Genomic DNA, 18,846 nt, shown 5'->3' on the forward strand with positions numbered 1-18,846 from the left:
ACTTTAAGGTATCTTCTTACAAACTATGAGAGGATATGAAATAGAAATGAACAACTTAAGGGAAGTTTTTATTCTGAACAATTTAGTTTTCCTTCCAACTTCACATACTTCATGGGAATGCGAGAAAAAAGAAATTGATGCAAACCAATAATGATGGACAAAAGTACTGAATGGGGGGAAGCAACTAAATTTATTAAATACCAAAAATGAGTTCTTCATTAAAGTACACATTTTCACCACAACTTCCATCTACACAAGCGTGTTCACTACATATGCTAAAACAAATATATTCTGTGTGAATGCATTTCAGTCAAAAAAATCAGGGTCACTTAAGCTTACAAACTTGACCATAAAAAGCTCAAAATTATCGATGAAAACAGTACATACTACCTAGAAATTACAAAAATTATATTCTTGGCACTATTTTAAAATAATTTTGTCCTTTCAGTTTTGCTTAACAACAAGCAATCTTTTAACCAGTACCCAAAGCAAAATGACACTTTATAAAGACCTCCTGAAATCTGAATTTAGGGACTTTTTGAAGAGCCAATGTTAACACACTAAAGATTACGCTGTTAATTTACTTTCTTCAACCATTATCCTACACCACTTTCGATTCTTAACCTTTGATTAAAACAAAAGGACAATTTTACATACTGCTAATCAGTAATTTCAAGGACCTTGTGAGTATCTTGCTTTTTACTACCTCTTAGAAACTAGTTTCTAACTCGACTTTGAAAAGTGAAAACAGAAAAGGGATTTGTTAGAAGCCATTAGAGAGTAGCTACAAATGTGAACTGTTACAAAAATAAATGAAACAATGTTACCGAGGGTCTCCAGCACACTCCTGAAACCTACAAGCGAACCACTTTATCTAAACTAACAAATCAATACAAGGTACAAACAAAGTAGCATCCTTGGAACCAAACAGAACCCAGAAGGAAAACAGACTTGGCTCTGATGGCTCTGAGAAGTGCAAGACACAGCGGTAAAAACAAGCTACACGAAACCGTCGCCTCTATTCCAAAGGACCAGAGGCTACACGTCCAAAGCATTACGGAATGTTGTCCCCTCTAGCCCACTGCTCTAGAAACAGAAGGTTCGGACGGCATACTTTGGGTCTGAAACAGAAAGTTTTCCTAGAACTCTGCATTGACCCAAGGATGCAGCTGGTCCGAACAAGGACAGGAAGTAAAAACCGGGTCTTCAAAACCCGGTTTGTGAAGGGCTGTTAATATGAGTTCCTGGGGGCTGCTGGAGCGGGGGAGGGTCGCAAGAGCCCGGTTCTGCCAACCTACTCCAGACATTATGCGTCGGTGCCAGGCAAAGAGTTTCGGAAAACTTGGGTGGGCTCGCGCGAAGACCAGCCGTGCCCCCGCGCCCCGCGCCCCACCGGGCGGACACACCCTCGCGGCGCCCGGGACCCGCAGGCGGAGGCGGCCCTGGGCGCCCGCGGGGGCGTCGCTGCAGTCGCGGGTGGCCGCGGGCCCCGCCAACAATGCGCCCGCGGGGCCGGGCCGAGCCGGCACAACTTGCCGCGAGTGAGCGCGGCGGCGGCGGCGCGGGGCGCGCTCCGGGCAGGGCCGGCAGGCAGGGCCGGCGGGAGCGCCCGGCGGGAGCGGTCGCGGGCCCCGGCGCCCCCGGCCTGCGCTCCGCGGCCGCCTCCCGCCTGCCGAGCCCTCCCGCCCGGCCCGCGTCTCAGCCGCGGCCACCTGCGCCCCCGCCCCGGCCGCCGGGCGCTGCGGGGGCCGGGATAGGCCGCGCCGGAGCCCCGCGCCGCCGCCGGCCGCCGCGGAAGGAAGCGCGCCGGGGCCGCGGGGGACAATGGGGAGCGCCGGGCCGCGCCGCGCTCCGGCTTCAGCTCACCTCCCAGCCCCGCCGCCCAGGACAGCAGCGGAACCAACACTCGGAGCAGCACCATCTTCCGCCGACGCCGCCGCCGCACGGGCTAGCAGCAGCGCATCGATCCCGGCGCCGCTCCGGGGGCCGGTCCGAGGCTCCGCGGGACGTCGGGACCGCCCGCCGCGGGAGCAGCGGGAAGCGCCTCCCTGTCGCTCCACTTCAGGGGCCGGCCGACGCGCGCGGCTCCGCCAAAACACGGACCTCCCTCCCCCGCGCCGATTCCTGCCGCCCGGCCCCGCGCCCCTTCCCTCGCTCTGCCCCGTGCCTCCGCCTCCCTCTCCAGAGCCCCAGGCCACGGCCTCCTTCCTCGCCACGTGACGCGCGGGCGCCCAACGGGCTCGCGGCACCGCGCCCCCGCCTCCCGCCCTTCCCCCTCCCCCGGGGCCGTGCGCATGCGCGCGGGGGCTGCTTCCCGGGCGGCCGGGCCGCCGCCGCTTCCTGCCGGCCTGGAGCGCGGGGCTGGGCCGGGAGGCGGGGCCTCGGCCCGGCCGCCCCGCCGGAGCGCGCGGGCCCCTGGCGCCATCCCGCTGCGGCCGCGGGGCCGGGGACGGCGCGTGCCGCGAGGCGGGGCTCCGGCGCCCTGTTCCGCGCGGTACCTGACCCGCGGAGGGAGCGTTTGTGCTTTGGCCCGGCTTCGTGCGGCGCGGAGTCGCGGGCAGCGCTCCTGCTCCGGCGACCCCGGGGGCCGCTGCGGGCACCGCCGAGCCGCGCTCGCGACCGTGGCCGCCTCGCGCCTCTGCGCGGCGGAGCCGTCGGCCTCCGGAGCTGCCCAGGTGGGCTCCCCGGCGGCGCGCGGAAACAAAGCCAGCCCCGGCGACGTCTGCACTCGCACGCCCGCCACCGTCACCCGAACTTCGCCGAAGCGGAATCTCCGTTTTCTCAGTGATTCACTTCCGTTTTTAAACTTGCGTTTAATCCATGCAAGGATTAAAGACTTCAACATAAGACCCGAAAAGCGTGAAAGTCCTGAAGGGGAGCACAAGCTCCTTGACCTTCCTCCTCAACCTTCATAATGAATTGGGGGCTGGGGAGGAGTGATACCCGAGTTCAAGACGTAAAAGCACCTGGTGTTAATCCCGAGGTGTAACTCTGGTGGTCCCCAAAGCACTGCTGGGGGTAGCCTCTAAGTGGGGGGGATGAGGGCTGGGCAAAGGAACTGAATAGACATTTTTCCAAAGACAATGCCAACAGGTACAAGAAAAGTTCACTAATCAAGAAAATGAAAATGCCAATGACGGCACCTCTCACCCCTACTAGAACTATCATCAGAAACAGGAGATAATGTTAATAAGGATGCAGAGAAAAGCGACCCATTGCATGCTGTTGTGGGGACCTCAGTAAAGCAATTATGGAAAATAGTATGGAGGCTCTTTAAAAAGCTTAAAATGGGGGACCAGCTTTAAGTGGTATGGAACACATGTTTTGCAGGTATAAGAACCTGGACTCAATCCCCAGCACCAGGAAATTAGAAACATGGGGCCGGAGACATAGTACAGTAGGTAAGGCACTGGCCTTGCACACAACTAACCTGGATTCAACCCCAGCATCCCTTAAGGTCCCCTGAACATCTCCCGGAGTAATTCCTGAGTGCTGGGCAAGGCGCAACCCCTGAACATCACTAGGTGTAGCCCACAAACAAACAAACAGAAACCCCAGTCCCACAATTGTTGGGCTGGAAACTAGCAGGGAGAGCAAAGCACATCACTGGCAGACTGGGCGCCCCTGGCTTCAGTCCTCAGCACCACCCTCTGTGACCATGGTGGCCCCACACTCTGCTGGACCTGAGCACCCATCCATGGTGCCCACCCTGCAGCAAGCATTGCCAAGAAGACCCCATCAGCTCAGCTAGGGTTGACCCCTGTGTCAAAGATCAGGCGGTCCAGCAACCCCCAGAGAAAATGAAACAAGCAGCACACGCTTGTGCTTGGGGTGGCATTCATCTTCCCCCTTTGCTCTTCCTGCTGTTGCTGCGTGTCATGTGCACTCTTGGTTTCGAGTGCTGTACACTCTGTGGGCACTCTGGCACCAGGACCAGACCGAGAGCTGCGGGGCTGGTTTTTGGTATGTGTGGGCCACACCACATTATATCACAGCTATAAAAAGAGGATGTCAGAGAAACTCAGTGGGCTACACTGCAGGCCTTGCAGGCACGAGGCCCTCATTTGATCCCCAGCATCACAGCACTGATCATTGAGCTCCTGAAAAATACCAGATGTCACCCCTAAAATGGTTTGGGGAGCCACACCCAGTAGTGCTCATCAGCCGTTTATCAGTCGTGGCTCCCAGGACCCAGGGCCTCAGGCATACAAAGCATGTTTTGAACATGCTCAGCCAGTTCAGCATTCCAACCCCTCAGAGAGGTGTTTTTTAAAACATCATGGAATGGGAGCTACAGCTCAGCAGCTTAGATCACCAGTGATTTGCATGCAGAAGGCCCTAGTTTGTTCTCTCATACCACATAGCCCTCAAACACTGCCAGGAGTACTGACCTGGGAATAACCCTGATCACAGCGGTATGGCCCAAAAACAAACAAAAAAGATGATTCCGATCGCAGTGGGGTAACAAAGAGAATAGATGAAGTGGTACAGGGGGAGCGAAACTTGGAATGTGGCAGCACAAGCAGACTGGGATGTTTCACTGGGTTGATTAAAGATGACTGATGATCTACTGCACTTTAAAAGATTGCCTCACAGGACTAGAAAGATAGTGCAGTGGGAAAGGTGCTTGCTTTGCATGTGCCGAAACCAAGCAAAATTCCCCAGCACCACGTGGTCCCCTGATTACCAGGATATGGCAAAGAAAAAAAAGAGAAGAAAGGAGGGGGAGGGAAATGGAAAAGGGAAGAGGAAATGAGAAGATAGGGAGAAAGGAGGGGGGAGGAAGGGGCAAGAGGAGAGGAGAGTAATTGCATGGCTAGTGGGCCAAGAGATAGTGTACTGGTTAAAGTCTGCAGTGGCTCAGGAAGACCAAATGAGTAAGGCACTTCCTGAGCACACAGCCAACCTGGGCTCCATCCCTAGCACTGCATTTGGTCTGATACTGATCCCTGAGCACAGAGCCTAGAGTAAGCCCTGAGCACTGCTGGGCATGGCCCAAACGCCCTATAAGTTAAAATAAAATCGAGTGTCTTGTATCAGAAAGCCTTGAGCTTTGTTCCTGGCACTGCCCACATGCACTGGGCAACTCTGTATGGCACCCCCAGAACTGCAGCAGAAGGTGCAATCTCCAGCACTCACCAGCACCTGTGCGTGCTCCCCAGTGAGCACGAGTGAGCACCACCCTGACCCCAGAGCACAGCTTAAGAAGGATGAGCCCTGTGGCTGGAGCATAGCACAGTGGGTAGGGCGCTTGCCTTGCACATGGCCAATCCGGGTTTGATTCCCAGCATCCCATATGGTCCCCCGAGCACCGACAGGAGTAATTCCTGAGTGCAAAGCCAGGAGTAACCTCTGTGCATCGCCAGGTGTGACCCAAAAAGAAAAAAATAAAGAAGGATGAGCCCTGGAAAGCACATGTGCCAACACTCAGACTCGATGTGCACGACCCCCAGCAAGCACCACAGTCATATATGAGCGACCCCAAGCATTATAGTAATCATGATAAAGGAACGGGATGAGGAACAAAACAAATCAAAATTTAAATGCACATATAGAGGATTTAAAAAAGTGAAACCTGGGAGCTGAAGCAATAGCACAGTGGGTAGGACATTTGCCTTGCACGCAGCCGACCCAGGTTTGATTTCCAGTATCCCATATGGTCCCCTGAGCACCGCCGGGGTGATTCCTGAGTGCAGAGCTAGGAGTAACCCCTGTGTATCACCAGGTGTAACCCAAAAAGAAAAAAAATTGAAGCCTGGGGGCCAGAGGGACAATGCAGCAGGTGAGGGTGCTTGCCTTGCATGTTTTTGGTTCAGGCTCGATTTCCAGCACCCCCATACCATCCCCCAAGCTCCACCAGGAGTGATCCCTGAGTGCAGAGCCTGGAGTAAGACCTGAACACAACTGGGTGTGGCCCAAAAACAAAAATCAAAAACTGATGATGCTGGGAGTTAATAAGGAATGGGAACTTAAAGAACTTCTGTAGCAAGCAGAACTAAGGCCCTAAGTCGGAGCCACTCTGAGGATGCAAGTTCATCATTCCATTCCACTGCCCTCAACTGCAGGTGCCCTCCTGAACACCCTGTCACTTCCATCTTCAGCACCTTGGCACTTTTTTGTTTGTTTGTTTATTTTTAATTGAATCACAGTGAGACACACAGTTTCAAAGTTGCTCATGATTGGGCTTCAGTCATACAATGTTCCAACACCCATCCCTTCACCGGTGCACATTTCCCACCACCAGAGGACCCCCCCCACCCCACCCCCCATTTCCCTCCTATCCCCCTGCCACCACCACCACCACCACTTTCAAAGTTTCTATTCCTCCATGCAAAACAGCTCCTCATTGGCCGCATTCTTACCCAATTAAAAGAAACTACCACAAATCACTTTAAGACATTGAGGTGGGTGAGAAGGGATTAAGATTTTGTTTTCTATCGGAGCTGAAGAAATAGAACAGCAGGCAGGACACTTGCCTTGCATGTGGCCAACCCAGTTTGATCCCCATTCTATTAAGCTAGTTAATACTTGGGGACTCCAAAGCCTTCTAAACTTTTTCCCTTCTAAATTTGCTGCCCTTTACAAAATGTTATTTGTGTTATTGGTTTAGGGGCCACACCCACCAGTGCTCAAGGATTCCTCCTGGCCCTGTGCTTAAGAATCATGCCTGGCAGGGCTTGGATGACCATATGGGGACTGAACCTGGATCAGCCACACATAGGGCGATCACTCTGCCTGCTATACTATTTCTTCAGCCCTATAAAGTATGTTTTTAGGACGGTGGGTGCAGGCAGGGGGATGGCTCAGATGGCTGGAGGACAAGCTTTGTACGTCAGAACCCTGGGTTGAATCCTAGCACAATGTCCCCAGTCCCCTGAGCACTGCTTTTTGTGACTCACAAACAGCAAAGCAAGCAAGCATGCAATCAAGAGAGAGTGGAGGAGAGGGAGAGAGAATTAAAAGAAACTACCAAAAGGCAACACTATGTGAAAGCCCCACAGCCCCAAATTGAGACTTAAGTTAATTACAGTTTCCAGTCTCCCAAAAATGTAGTCTTCAGCGAGTCACCCAGGTGGCCTTATCAGCACTTGTTAGGCTGTATGCTTTATAGCAGAAAAGTCAACCTGCCAAATAACCTGCTGATATTCCTACTATAATTTCTTGTCCCTGCACTCTTCCTTCATTTTGTAAAGTTTCTCAATTTCCTTTTCTTAGGGGACAGGGAAGGAGACCCCTGGGCAGTGCTCAGGGCTTACTCTTCTGAGTCTGTGCTCAGGGATTACTTCTGGATCAGCCACATATAAGGCAAAGAAACTGCCTGCTGTACTATCTCTTTCCATGGCAGAATCCTGTCTTTAAAGAAGAAATGTATATATGCATATATACATATATGTATACATATATTCCACAACCGGTGGTGCTCAGGGATTACTCCTGTCTCTATACTAAGGAATCACTCCTGTCAGGCCAGGGGAACCATATGGGACACTGAGGATTGAACCTGGAATGGCTGCATGCAAGGCAAGTGCCCTACCTACTGTACTATTGCTCCTTCCCCCACAACCCTGTATTTTAAGGGAGCTAATACATATATCTAATTTGATTTATACTATACTTACTTGGTTATCTTATTCTCATTTTTCAAGGAAGTACTTAATAGTAACCCTTAAACACTTCTGAGGTACTGCACCACATTTGATGGGATTCAAAGTAGGAAGCAACCTTAGAGGGAAATATTATATTAATTCGTTTCTGCTCTGGGGCAGGGATTGGGGTTTGGCAGAAACACTCAAAATATGGTGGTGGGAAGGTATAAGGGTGGTGGGATTGGTGTTTGAATATAAATGTAATCAAATATTGTGAACTACTTTATAAAATTTTTTTTAAAATAACCACTTCTGAGGCATTATATTTTTACTTTATAGGTACTTATGTTGAAATCCTCCTTAAAAGACTGTAACCAGTTTGAGAACAGGAGCAGCAATATAATACTCTATTATGTGCATATATATGAAATTCCTATTTCACAAAGACTTTCATCTTCTTCCTTCTCTCTTGACCACATATCTCTCACTTTCACTCCCCCTACATTTCCCTAACTTTCTATAAAAATTATTTTACATCACTGAAAAATAAAAATAACAAAAGAAAACCTTTTTCTGTGGCCAGAGAGATAGTACAGGAAATAAGTCACTAGCCTAGCCTTCAGCAGTGCCAGCTCCTAGTTTTGACTCTGTGGTACCACATATGGTTCCCTGAGCACCACCAGGGGTCATTCTTGAGCATCCGGAGAGCCAGGAATAGTCCAAAAGCACCAATGGCTATAGTCAAAAGCCAAGAAACAAAATAAAACAAAAAATCTTTTCCAGTCCCTTTTTAATTTTTTTCTACTACAGTGAAAATAGAAGTTAAGAAAAGCAAATTGACTTGTGCAGGGCTATAAAATTATAGTGGCAGGTCTTGTGTTCATTCCCACACTGCACCAGGCAGCTTCGTGTGTGTGTGTGTGTGTGTGTGTGAGAGCTATCTTCCCTATGCCCTAAGCACCACAGTAGAGACCTAAATAAATGACAGGTGTGTGCATTATTGTAATTATGCATCCCATGAGTCAGAGTTCTTACTATATGCATAGTAACAATTATTAATTCTGCTTCTTAACAATGCAAGTAGTTGTTTGGTACCGTTCTAAAAGAGTGTGTCTTCAATGGAAACTCTCCACTAACTGCACCAGAATCACTTAAGATGTCTGGTTTTTTTTTTCTTTTTTGCTTTTTTTGGGTCACACCTGGCGATGCACAGGGGTCACTCCTGGCTCTGCACTCAGGAATTAACCCTGGCGGTGCTCAGGGGACCATAAGGGATGCTGGGAATCGAACCCGGTTTGACCGGGTGCAAGGCAAACACCCTACCCGCTGTGCTATTGCTCCAGCCCCAAGATGTCTGTTAAAACTGCAGATTCCTGGGATTTCCTCCCATTCTGTGGATCAGAATTCCAGGGGATGATGTCCAGAAGAAAGTGGTTTCAAAAGACGTTCCACAGCAGTTAATTGCCCTGACGCTTGACGGTCATTTTGGTAAACAAATGTAGTAAGAACTGAAGTGAGCTCAGGTCCTCATGGAAAGCCATTGTCTGTGTATGAACATAATAGAGTGCTGGATGTGGCTCAGCAGTAAAGCACGGCCTTGCAAGCAGGATCCCCAGCCACACACAGAAAGTGTCCTTGAGGGCATAATTGAAAGGGCTGAGCACTTACCTTGAATGTGGGAGTCCCAGATAACATCTCCAGAATTGTATACGTGTGTATTTACTTTATTGAGTGGTCAGCAGCAAATCTTTGTTGTTGTCGTTGTTTGAAAGCACTGTTTGACTTGGTAATATACAAAGGATTTTTTGTTTGTTTGTTTGGCTTTTTGGGTCATACCTGGTGATTCGCAGGAATTACTCCTGGCAATGCTTGGGAGACCATACGGGATGCTGAGGATCAAGTGCCCTCCCCTCTGTACTATCGCTCCAGTCCACAATGTACTTCTTGAGGGAAAATAAATGATAGAGAAATCCATCAGCAGCTTTTTTGAAGGTGATTCGGAGGAGGGGGTTGTTGGGGCCACACTCAGCAGTGCCCAAGGCTTACTCCTGGCTCTGTGCTCAGCAATCATTCCTGACAGGCTCAGGGGCCCATAGGGATGTTGGGGATTGGATCGGGGATTGGCAGTGTGCGTTTTAAGCACCTACCCACTGTACTCGGCCCCCTCCATTAGCAGCTTTATTCTGATACACAAACTGATGTAAAAATGAAAAGCAGGGCTGGAGTGATAGCACAGCGGGTAGGGTAGGGCGTTTGCCTTGCACTCGGCCAACCGGGGTTTGATTCCCAACATCCCATATAGTCCCCCAGCATTGCCAGGAGTAATTCCTGAGAGTACATCCAGGAGTAACCCCTGTGTATCTCTGGGTGTAACCTGAAAAGCAAAAAAAAAAAAAAAGAAAGAAAAGAAAATGAAAAGCATAGCTTACGTAAATCATTCATAGATGGGACTGGGGAGATAGCACAGTGGGTAGGGCACTTTGCCTTGCACGTGGCCTACCTAGGTTTGATCCCTGGCTTCCCATATGGTCCCCCTAAGCAGTGATTTTTTTTTTTTTTGCTTTCTTTTTCGGTCACACCCAAAAAGTGATGCACAGAGGTTACTCCTGGCTCGTGCACTCAGGAATTACTCCTGGTGGTGCTTGGGGGGACCATATGGGATGCTGGGAATCAAAGTCAGGTCAGCTACATGCAAGGCAAACGCCCTACCTACTATACTATCACTCCAGGCCCCTAAGCTGTGTTTCTTGACTGTAGTAGGAGTGATTCTTGACTGCAGAGCTGGAATAAACCCTGAGGTTTGTATATACTGTATCACTGTCATCCCGTTGTTAGTTGATTTTTTCAAGTGGGCACCAGTAACATCTCTATTACACTCAGCCCTGAGATTTTAGCAGCCTCTCCTTACTCGTCTTTCCCAACAATTGGAGGCTCTTTCAGGGTCAGGGGAGTGAGACCTATTGTTACTGTTTTTGGCATATTGAATTCGCCACGGGTAGCAAGCCAGGCTCTGCTGTGCGGGCTGGATACTCTCGGTAGCTTGCCAGGTTCTCTGAGAGGTATGTATATATCTGTCACTGTGTTTGGGATATGAATACTCCCGGGGAACTTGCCAGGCTCTCCTGTGCGGGCAATAGACTCTCAGTAGCTTGTCAGGTTCTCCAAGAAGGAGAACTAGGCTCTTAGATGTCATCCTGTTGATGCGGCTTCGCACTTCCAGGAGCTTGGTTTTATAGTCTCTGGATGTTAGCTGTTGATGGGATTACACGGTGCCGAGTCTGGCCCAAAAAACAAAACAACAAAAATCATTTGCAGAAAAGTTAAATCCAGTTCATTGATTTGAAATTCTGGAAGTTTCTGAGAAAAAAAAATTTCTATTTGTAAGTATACAAATAGAAAGTTTGGGTTAAAAGGATATTGTTTGTAACAGTTAATCTATAAAAACTATATAAATGTTCAAGAAGCAGGAATTAGTTTAGCCATGCAATGGAATATAATTCACTAGAACTGTTGCAGATAAATATATATCAATGTGTGACTATATTCACAATACATTGATAACTAAAAAAATGTATTCAAAATGGCTCTAATTTTGTCTACCAAAATAAAAATTCAGATGCTAGATAAAATTTGGGGAATGCTATATGTAAAGTGAAATATTTACATAGTGTGGCAAAGAGTATTTTATTTATTTTTCTTATTTATGTATTAATTTTTAAAATTAGTAACTTTTAGCTTTACTGCCAGAGAGATAGTAACAGAAGGTCTGGGGTTGCTTTGCATACAGCCTCACATATGGTGGAGCACTCTCGGGGTCAGTCCTGACACGGAGCCAGGAATAAGCCTTGAGCACCACTGCACGTACCCAAGTTCTCTACACTCAGTATTAATAAGACTATTTTAGGTTTTATATTAAAAATCTAAATTATTTGTTTACATCAAACATTTTTATTTTGTTTTGGGGGAAGGCTGCTGCAGTGCTCAGGGATTACTCCTGGCAGTGTTCTGAGGACCATATGGGATCCCAGGGATCTAACCTGGCTTGACCACAAGCAAGGCAAACACCCTACTACTGTACTATCTCTCTAGCCCCTAAATTAAACATTTTAAACTAAAAATAGGGCTTGTTGACTGAAAAAACTAAAACAAAACCATTTGAATATTTTTTAAGCCTAGGTGACAGATATAACTATGGAAAATGTGGGAAATGTGAGAATAAAGAATAGCAGCATTTTGGGGCTCAGAAAAATAAATATAATTTTGTTGTTGTTGTTTTGGGTCACTCCTGGGTATGTTCAGGACTTACTCCTGGCTCTGTGCTCAGATATCTCTCCTGATGGGGCTCAGGGAATCCTATGGGATGTTAGAGACCAAACCCTGGTTGGCCCTTGTGCAAAGCAAGAGGCCAGCTACCTACTATACTATTGCTCCAGCCAGAAGTCTTGTACACTTGCTAAAGTCTATTTAATTTCCATTGGGGTGGAAAGGAAGGTTGGCCTTAAGTCTAGAGAGGTAGTTTTTATGGAGAAGATGGGGTTTGGGCCACACCAAGTGGTGCTCAGGGTTTACTTCTGACTCTGCCTCAGGGATCACTCCTGGTGGGCTCGGGGCACCATTTGTGGTGCCAGAGATTGAACCAGAGTGGCCACATGCAGGGCAAGTGCCCTGTCCTCTGGACACATAGAGTCAGAAAGATAGTATAGCAGGTATACTATGCTATAGTATAGCTCCACCCCTAAAGAGGTAATTTTTAAAGTTTATCTTGTATAACAGTGTTGTACCCGGGTTTTTGGGTCACAGCGTGAACGACACAGTCAGAGAGACAGTAATGCAAGTGCAAAGGAGTTTTATTCCAGTCAACTGGGGTCAACTATCTCACCCACAAAGTGGTCTCTTGATAGTGACCTCGGCCTCCAAGTGCAAGCAGTTTAAATAGGTTCCAAGGTTGAGCAAACACTATGATAGCAGTGATCAAGAAACAGTCATCATGGTTGAAGAAACTTTGGTACATCTATACAATGGAATACTATGCAGCTGTTAGAAAAAGTGAGGTCATGAAGTTTACATATAAGTGGATCAACATGGAAAGTATTCTAAGTGAAATGAGTCAGAAAGAGAGAGACAGACATAGAAAGATTGCACTCATCTGTGGAATATATAATAATGGACTAGGAGTCTAATACCCAAGAATAGTAGAAATAAGTACTAGGAGGTTGACTCCATGGCTTGGAGGCTGGTCTCTCATTCTGGGCAACTCAGAGAAGGGAGCACCAAGTAAAACGTGGTCGGAGGTCATGCGGGGGAGGAGTGACGTGTGCCAAATGTAGACTAGAGACTGAACACAATGGCCACTCAACACCTTTATTGCAAACCACAACACCTAATCAGAGAGAGAGAACGAAAGGGAATACCCTGCCATAGTGGCAGTTTGGGGTGGGGGGAGACGGGACTGGGGAGGGTGGGAGGGACCCTGGGTTTACTGGTGGTGGAGAATGGGCACTGGTGAAGGGATGGGTTATTGAACTTTGTATGGGGGAAACATAAGCACAAAAATGTATAAATCTGTAACTGTACCCTCACGTTGATTCACTAATTAAAAATAAACTATTAAAAAATTAAAAAAAAAAGAAACAGTCATCAGCGTTTAGTCAACATTTGATAACGGTCAGTTTCTAATTGTTCAAAAAAATGGACGTAGTGACAGTCAGTTTGTGGTTGTTCCAAAAAATGGACATAGTGACCCCACATGATCAGTCCAATGATCTAGCAGTTCCTTACCAGAAATCGCAAGTTCAATTTCTCAGAAATAGAAACTTGGATCTAATCAAAGCTTGACTTAGCTGTGTCCTGTCGTGGCTGCAGTCTGGCTCTGGGTCTGGCTTTCGGGGACCTAATAACAGCTCTCTGGGTTGTGGGATATATGCAGAGTTCCTGATTCTGTAGGTCTGGGCTAGTACTAGAGAACTTTTACTCTTTTTAGAAATTCCTAGGAAATGTTACTACTATAATTCTGTATTTCTGGGGTGACTTTAGAAAATCTTTCCTTTTACTTAGCTCCAGGTGATATTGGTACTGCTGCTCCAAATGCTCTCTTTCACCTTGAGGGGCGGGGGAAGGGAGGAAGGAAGAGGAAGTGGTTTGGGCCACATCCAGATGTGCTCAGGGATCACTCCTGCAAGCTCTGGGGATCAAATGGGGTGCCAGGGATAGAACCCAGTCAGTCACACACAAGCCAAATGCCTTACAGGCTATCCTATCTCTTCAGCCTCTCACTTTGACTTTTGCCATGGCCAACTGCAAGTAGGCCAGCTCCCTGTCTGTACCAGAGGGTGGATTCCCCGTGGCACCCCAGGGACCCTGCAGTGTTAGGGATCAAATGCACACCTCCAGCATGCCAAGAAGCCTGTGTGCCTGCCCTTTGAGCTACCTCTGTGTCCCACTTTGGAGACAACTGTCACAAACTGTTACTGACAGATATCATAAATCGGTGGGTTAGAAGGCTGTGTTTGATGAGAGAATGCCTAAGAGGCACATGTGTTAATTTGACTTAATTAACATTAACTAGTGACCTAATAATGGAGAGAAGGGATTCTGAATTAGACATGATGGAAAACATTCTTTAATTTATTCCTAGTGCAGCTTATGTAGGCCCATACTGATGTCTTGAAAGGAATACCTCGGAGTCAGATAGTATAGCACATAAGACTTCCTAGCATGCAGCCAACCCAGGTTTGATCCCTGACACTGCACATGGTTCCTGGAGCCCCTCAAGGATGGTTCTGGAACTTAGAGCCAGGAGAAAGCCTTGAGCATTGCCAGAGTAGCCCAATACATTCAATAAACAAAAACAAAAACAATAAATATTTAAGGAAATAGATAAACAAGAAATAACTCAAATAAACAACCTAAATTCACATCTTAGAAAAAGAAAAACCAATGAAACCCAAAGGAAGAAGGAAGAAAATAATAAAAGCTAGAGCATAGACCAATAATATGGGAATCAATAAAATAATAGTAAAGGTTAATAAACCAGGAACTGGTTTTGAAAAATAATAAATAACAATCATAAAAATTTAGTGAGAAAAGTGCTTCTTTAAAAAATGTTTATTATAGTTTAGGTAATAGGGTTACAATGATATTCAGGTTTGCAGTTTTGATGTAGAAGTTCAGAAGGTCACCACATACCACCACTACAGAAAGTGCCCACAAATTTGCACCGCTGTCTCTGTCACCTCTGTCTGACAACCCCCCGCCCCACCTTCCCACCCCTACCTTCTCTGTTGATTAACAGTTATGGTTTTAGTACAGACTGTTTCCTCCCTCGCACACCTACATGCTCCAGCTATGTTCTTTCAGTACTTCCAGTCAACTTGTTTGTTTCTCCCCTCCTCCTTGAAGGCTGGTACTGGGGTCTGCATTACAATATCCAAAGTTTATCAATTCATTAATAGTGGATATACCTTTGATTTGTTTCTTTTTTTTTTTTTTCTTTTTGGGTCACACCCGGCGATGCACAGGGGTTACTCCTGGCTCTGCACTCAGGAATTACCCCTGGCCGTGCTCAGGGGACCATATGGGATGCTGGGATTTGAACCCGGGTCGGCCGCGTGTAAGGCAAACGCCCTACCCGCTGTGCTATCTCTCCAGCCCCACCTTTGATTTGTTTCTCTAAATACCACAGATGCTTAAGATCATCAAGGACTATCCTGCCTTTAGCTTTTTTTTTCTCATCCAAATGCCCTTCAGTTCCATCCAAGTGACTGTGAACTGCATTACTATTTTTTTGTAAATGGCATATAGTATTCCATTGTTGTTACTGTTTTCAACAGGTCTTCACCAAGACCCTGAATAAACAGTTTGAGGCTCTACGTGTTCCTGGAGTGAGCAGACGCCATTGAGCTACACTAGCACACAACAGGGACAAATGGAGACATTACTGGTGCCCGCTCAAGCAAATCAATGAATAACAGGATGACAGGTGATACAAGTGATAGTATTCCATTGTGTACATATACTAAAACTTCTTTATTCATTGATTTGTTACTCTACATCTGGGTTCCTTCTATATCCTGGCTATGGTGCTAAACTTTAATGAACAGTGATGTGCATGTATCTTTTAAAATTAATGTGGTTTTTTTTGCTTTTTTTTGGGGGGGGTCACACCTGGCTCTGCACTCAGGAACCACCTCTAGTGGTGCTTAGGGAACCATATGGGATGCTGGGAATCGAACCCAGGTCAGCCGCGTGCAAGGCAAACGCCCTACCCGCTGTGCTATCGCTCCAGCCGCTAAAATTAATGTTTTTGTTTGGCGGGGAGCTAGAAATTTGAGAGTGGGATAGCTCTATTCTTACTTTTGTGAGGTGTAGGACTCATCTTACCTTTTCAAGAAATCTCCTGGGGCTGGAGTGATAAAGGAGGGTTCCTTTGTCACCTAAACTCCAGCCAACTTCTTGTTTTCAGGTTTTTGGATATATATGTTCATATATAAATATACATGCATGTATGTGTATGTGTGCTTGTATGCTATTTTTATGGGTATGAGGTGATACCTCATTGTTTTCATTTGTGTTTCCTCCACACTAAGTGATAGTGAGGCCTTTTTTATATGCTTATTGGTTATCATGTCTTTCTCATGGAAATGTCTATCCCTTCCTCTTTAGTTTAACTTTCTTTAGTTTGAATTCTATTTGGGATGATGTAAGTGTGACTGTCTAGACCAGAACTTCTTAAACTTGCCAGTTTTTAATCAGGGCCTGAAGCTAAGTAGTACGGTTGGGTAGTACATTTGCCTTGTACCCCTGATATAAAGTGCAGTTCAATCACCTGCATGCTGTATGTTCCCTTAACCCACCAGGAGTGATCCCTGAGCACAGAGCCAGGAGGAATCCCTAATTATCACCAGATATGACCCCAAAACAAACAAACAAAAATACCTTTTCACCAAAGAAATTTTTATATGACCCAGGTATAAAGATATATAAAATAGATATACAAATAAAACATAGATAACAAATCATATACTATTTTATTTTAAAACAATCCTTTTATATAATATAATTTTACCAATAATTAATGACTAATGCTATTTTTATACTAATGAGAAGAATATGCATATTTATTTTTATATAGAATTAAATTATAGATGAATATTTGACATGGTGGGACATAAAGCACCTTCAATGGTTTTTCAGAGTTGATCAATATTTTGATATTGTAATCATCAATTCTGAAAGTGCCACTTTGCATAAATCTGTAGCACAAAATGGCAGAATCATACTTAAGGTCATTTCAGAAATTGTTGGAAATTCTGTTCTAATGCAAGGCCGAAACTTATCTAATAATTTTTAAAGTTTTTTTAAATTAAGAACTGTGATTTACAAAATTATTTTTTTATGTAGGACTACTGCTATTTATTCAGTCATTGATTAATCTGGTTAAATTGGGCATGAACTCCACATTACTTTTTTTTTAATTTTTTAAATTGGATATCTGTGAGATAGGCCATTACAAAGTTGTTCATAATTGGGTTTTAGTCACACAATGATCTGGCACCCATCCCTCTACCAGTGTACATTTCCTACCACCATACCCCAAATCCCACCCTCAGCCTCCCTCTATGGGAAGCACTTTCCTTCTTGCTCTCTCTCTCCCTTTCCTATTGGGCTTCATGGTTTGCAATACAGGTGCTAAGAGGTCATGGTGTTTGTTCAGGGAATTTGGAACTTTTATTGGGATGATAAGGCTGGAGTAGCTTTTCAATTGGGTAGCAGCTTTGGGGTGTGGATCTGACTGCTGAGCCTGCCCACCACAACACCAAGAAAGCCTGGAGATGTCAGTCACAAAGCCCGCATACCAGAATTTTCTTTTATTTCTTTTTTCTTTTTCTTTTTTTAAAAATAATGTAGGGAGTACTATTATTTGTTCAGCCATTGATTAAGCTGATTGAGTTGGGCATGAACTCCACATTACTTTTTCTTTTAATTATATCACCATGAGATAGAGTTACAAAGTTTTCATGTTTGAGATTCAGCCATACAATGATAGAACACTCATCCCTCCACCAGTGCACATTTTCTACCACCCACATCCCAGTCCTCACCCTGCCTCGATGGCAGACAATTTCCCCAATACTCTCTCTCTAATTTTGGGCATTATGTTTTGCTTGAAATTTCCCACCACCTTTCAAGTCTACTTGCCAGGGGCAGATGCTTGATAACTTATTTTCCATTGTTCATTTTGAATATCATGAGAGCTCGCATGGCCATGATTGTAAATGTAAATTTCTAGATTGTAAATGATTGAGTTCTAGAGACATCTCTGTTTGGCACTAATCCATCTTGGGATTCAGTTGGGAGTCTCTGGGCCAGGGCTGTTGGTGCACTAAGATGGCACTCGGAGGCAAATTGTGGGCATGACAGCCAGTCTGCTGGGCTGGTGGGGACCCGGGGAGGGACTCTGATGCCATGCGGCCTGGAGATTCAGTCCTGGGACCCGCATACCTGGGTCTTGCTTGTGGAAGCTCTTGGTCGTCAGGATTCCATCTGGAGTAGGCAGGGAGAGCACACCTGCTCTGTCTGAGGTGCCCCAGTGAAACTGGTTCGGTATGGGACCCGGAGAGATCTCTGGCGCTGTGGTGTCTTCTGGGACTTACTACTGTGTCCCTGAGCCAGGGCTGTTGGTGCACATAGATGGTGCCTAAAGGCAAATTGTGGGCATGAGAGCCAGTTTGCTGGGTTGGTGGGGACCGGGGGAGGGACAGCCCGGGTCCTCTGCCACCATGCAGCCTGGAGACTTAATCCTGGAACCCGCATACCTTGCATACCAGAATTTTCAACAGATTATAACTTGGTGAGGTCCTGTCTGAGACAGTGGAGTTAGTCCAGGGGTATGGCAGTGATTTTGGATTGTGGGAGCAAGCTGCTGCTGAGGGCTCTGCTTGGGCAGGCCACTAGGCCAACCCGCCCCCCTCTGATTTACCCCAGTCTGTTCAGCCATGCATGAGTCCAAAATTAACTGCAGGGTTTGATCTCTTTTGAGATTTATCTATGGGTCTCTGAAATAAGGCCAATAAATGAGCTTATATAGCTGAGGTGGTTTGTGGGTGTGTCTCCCACATACCTATCTTTTTTTTAATTTTATTTTTCGGGTCACACCTGATTATGCACAGGGGTTACTCCTGGCTCTGCACTCAGGAACCACTCCTGGGGACCATATGGGATGCTGGGAATCGAACCCGGGTTGGCCGCATGCAAGGCAAAC

The 18,846-nt window shown here is 46.6% G+C and overlaps 1 protein-coding gene across 1 annotated transcript in view; it reads right to left on the minus strand.

Moving 5' to 3' along the window:
• ADAM10 (ADAM metallopeptidase domain 10) overlaps nucleotides 1–2,182 on the minus strand; it is a 116,562-nt gene extending 114,380 nt beyond the window's left edge. The window contains exon 1 of the mRNA XM_055118351.1: nucleotides 1,867–2,182. Coding sequence (XP_054974326.1) covers nucleotides 1,867–1,921 — 55 coding nt within the window. The 5' untranslated portion in view covers nucleotides 1,922–2,182. The remainder of the gene's footprint in view (nucleotides 1–1,866) is intronic.
• Between the last annotated feature and the right edge of the window lie 16,664 nt (nucleotides 2,183–18,846).

Source organism: Sorex araneus, chromosome 10 (assembly GCF_027595985.1).
Source record: "Sorex araneus isolate mSorAra2 chromosome 10, mSorAra2.pri, whole genome shotgun sequence".
Taxonomy (NCBI): domain Eukaryota; kingdom Metazoa; phylum Chordata; class Mammalia; order Eulipotyphla; family Soricidae; genus Sorex; species Sorex araneus.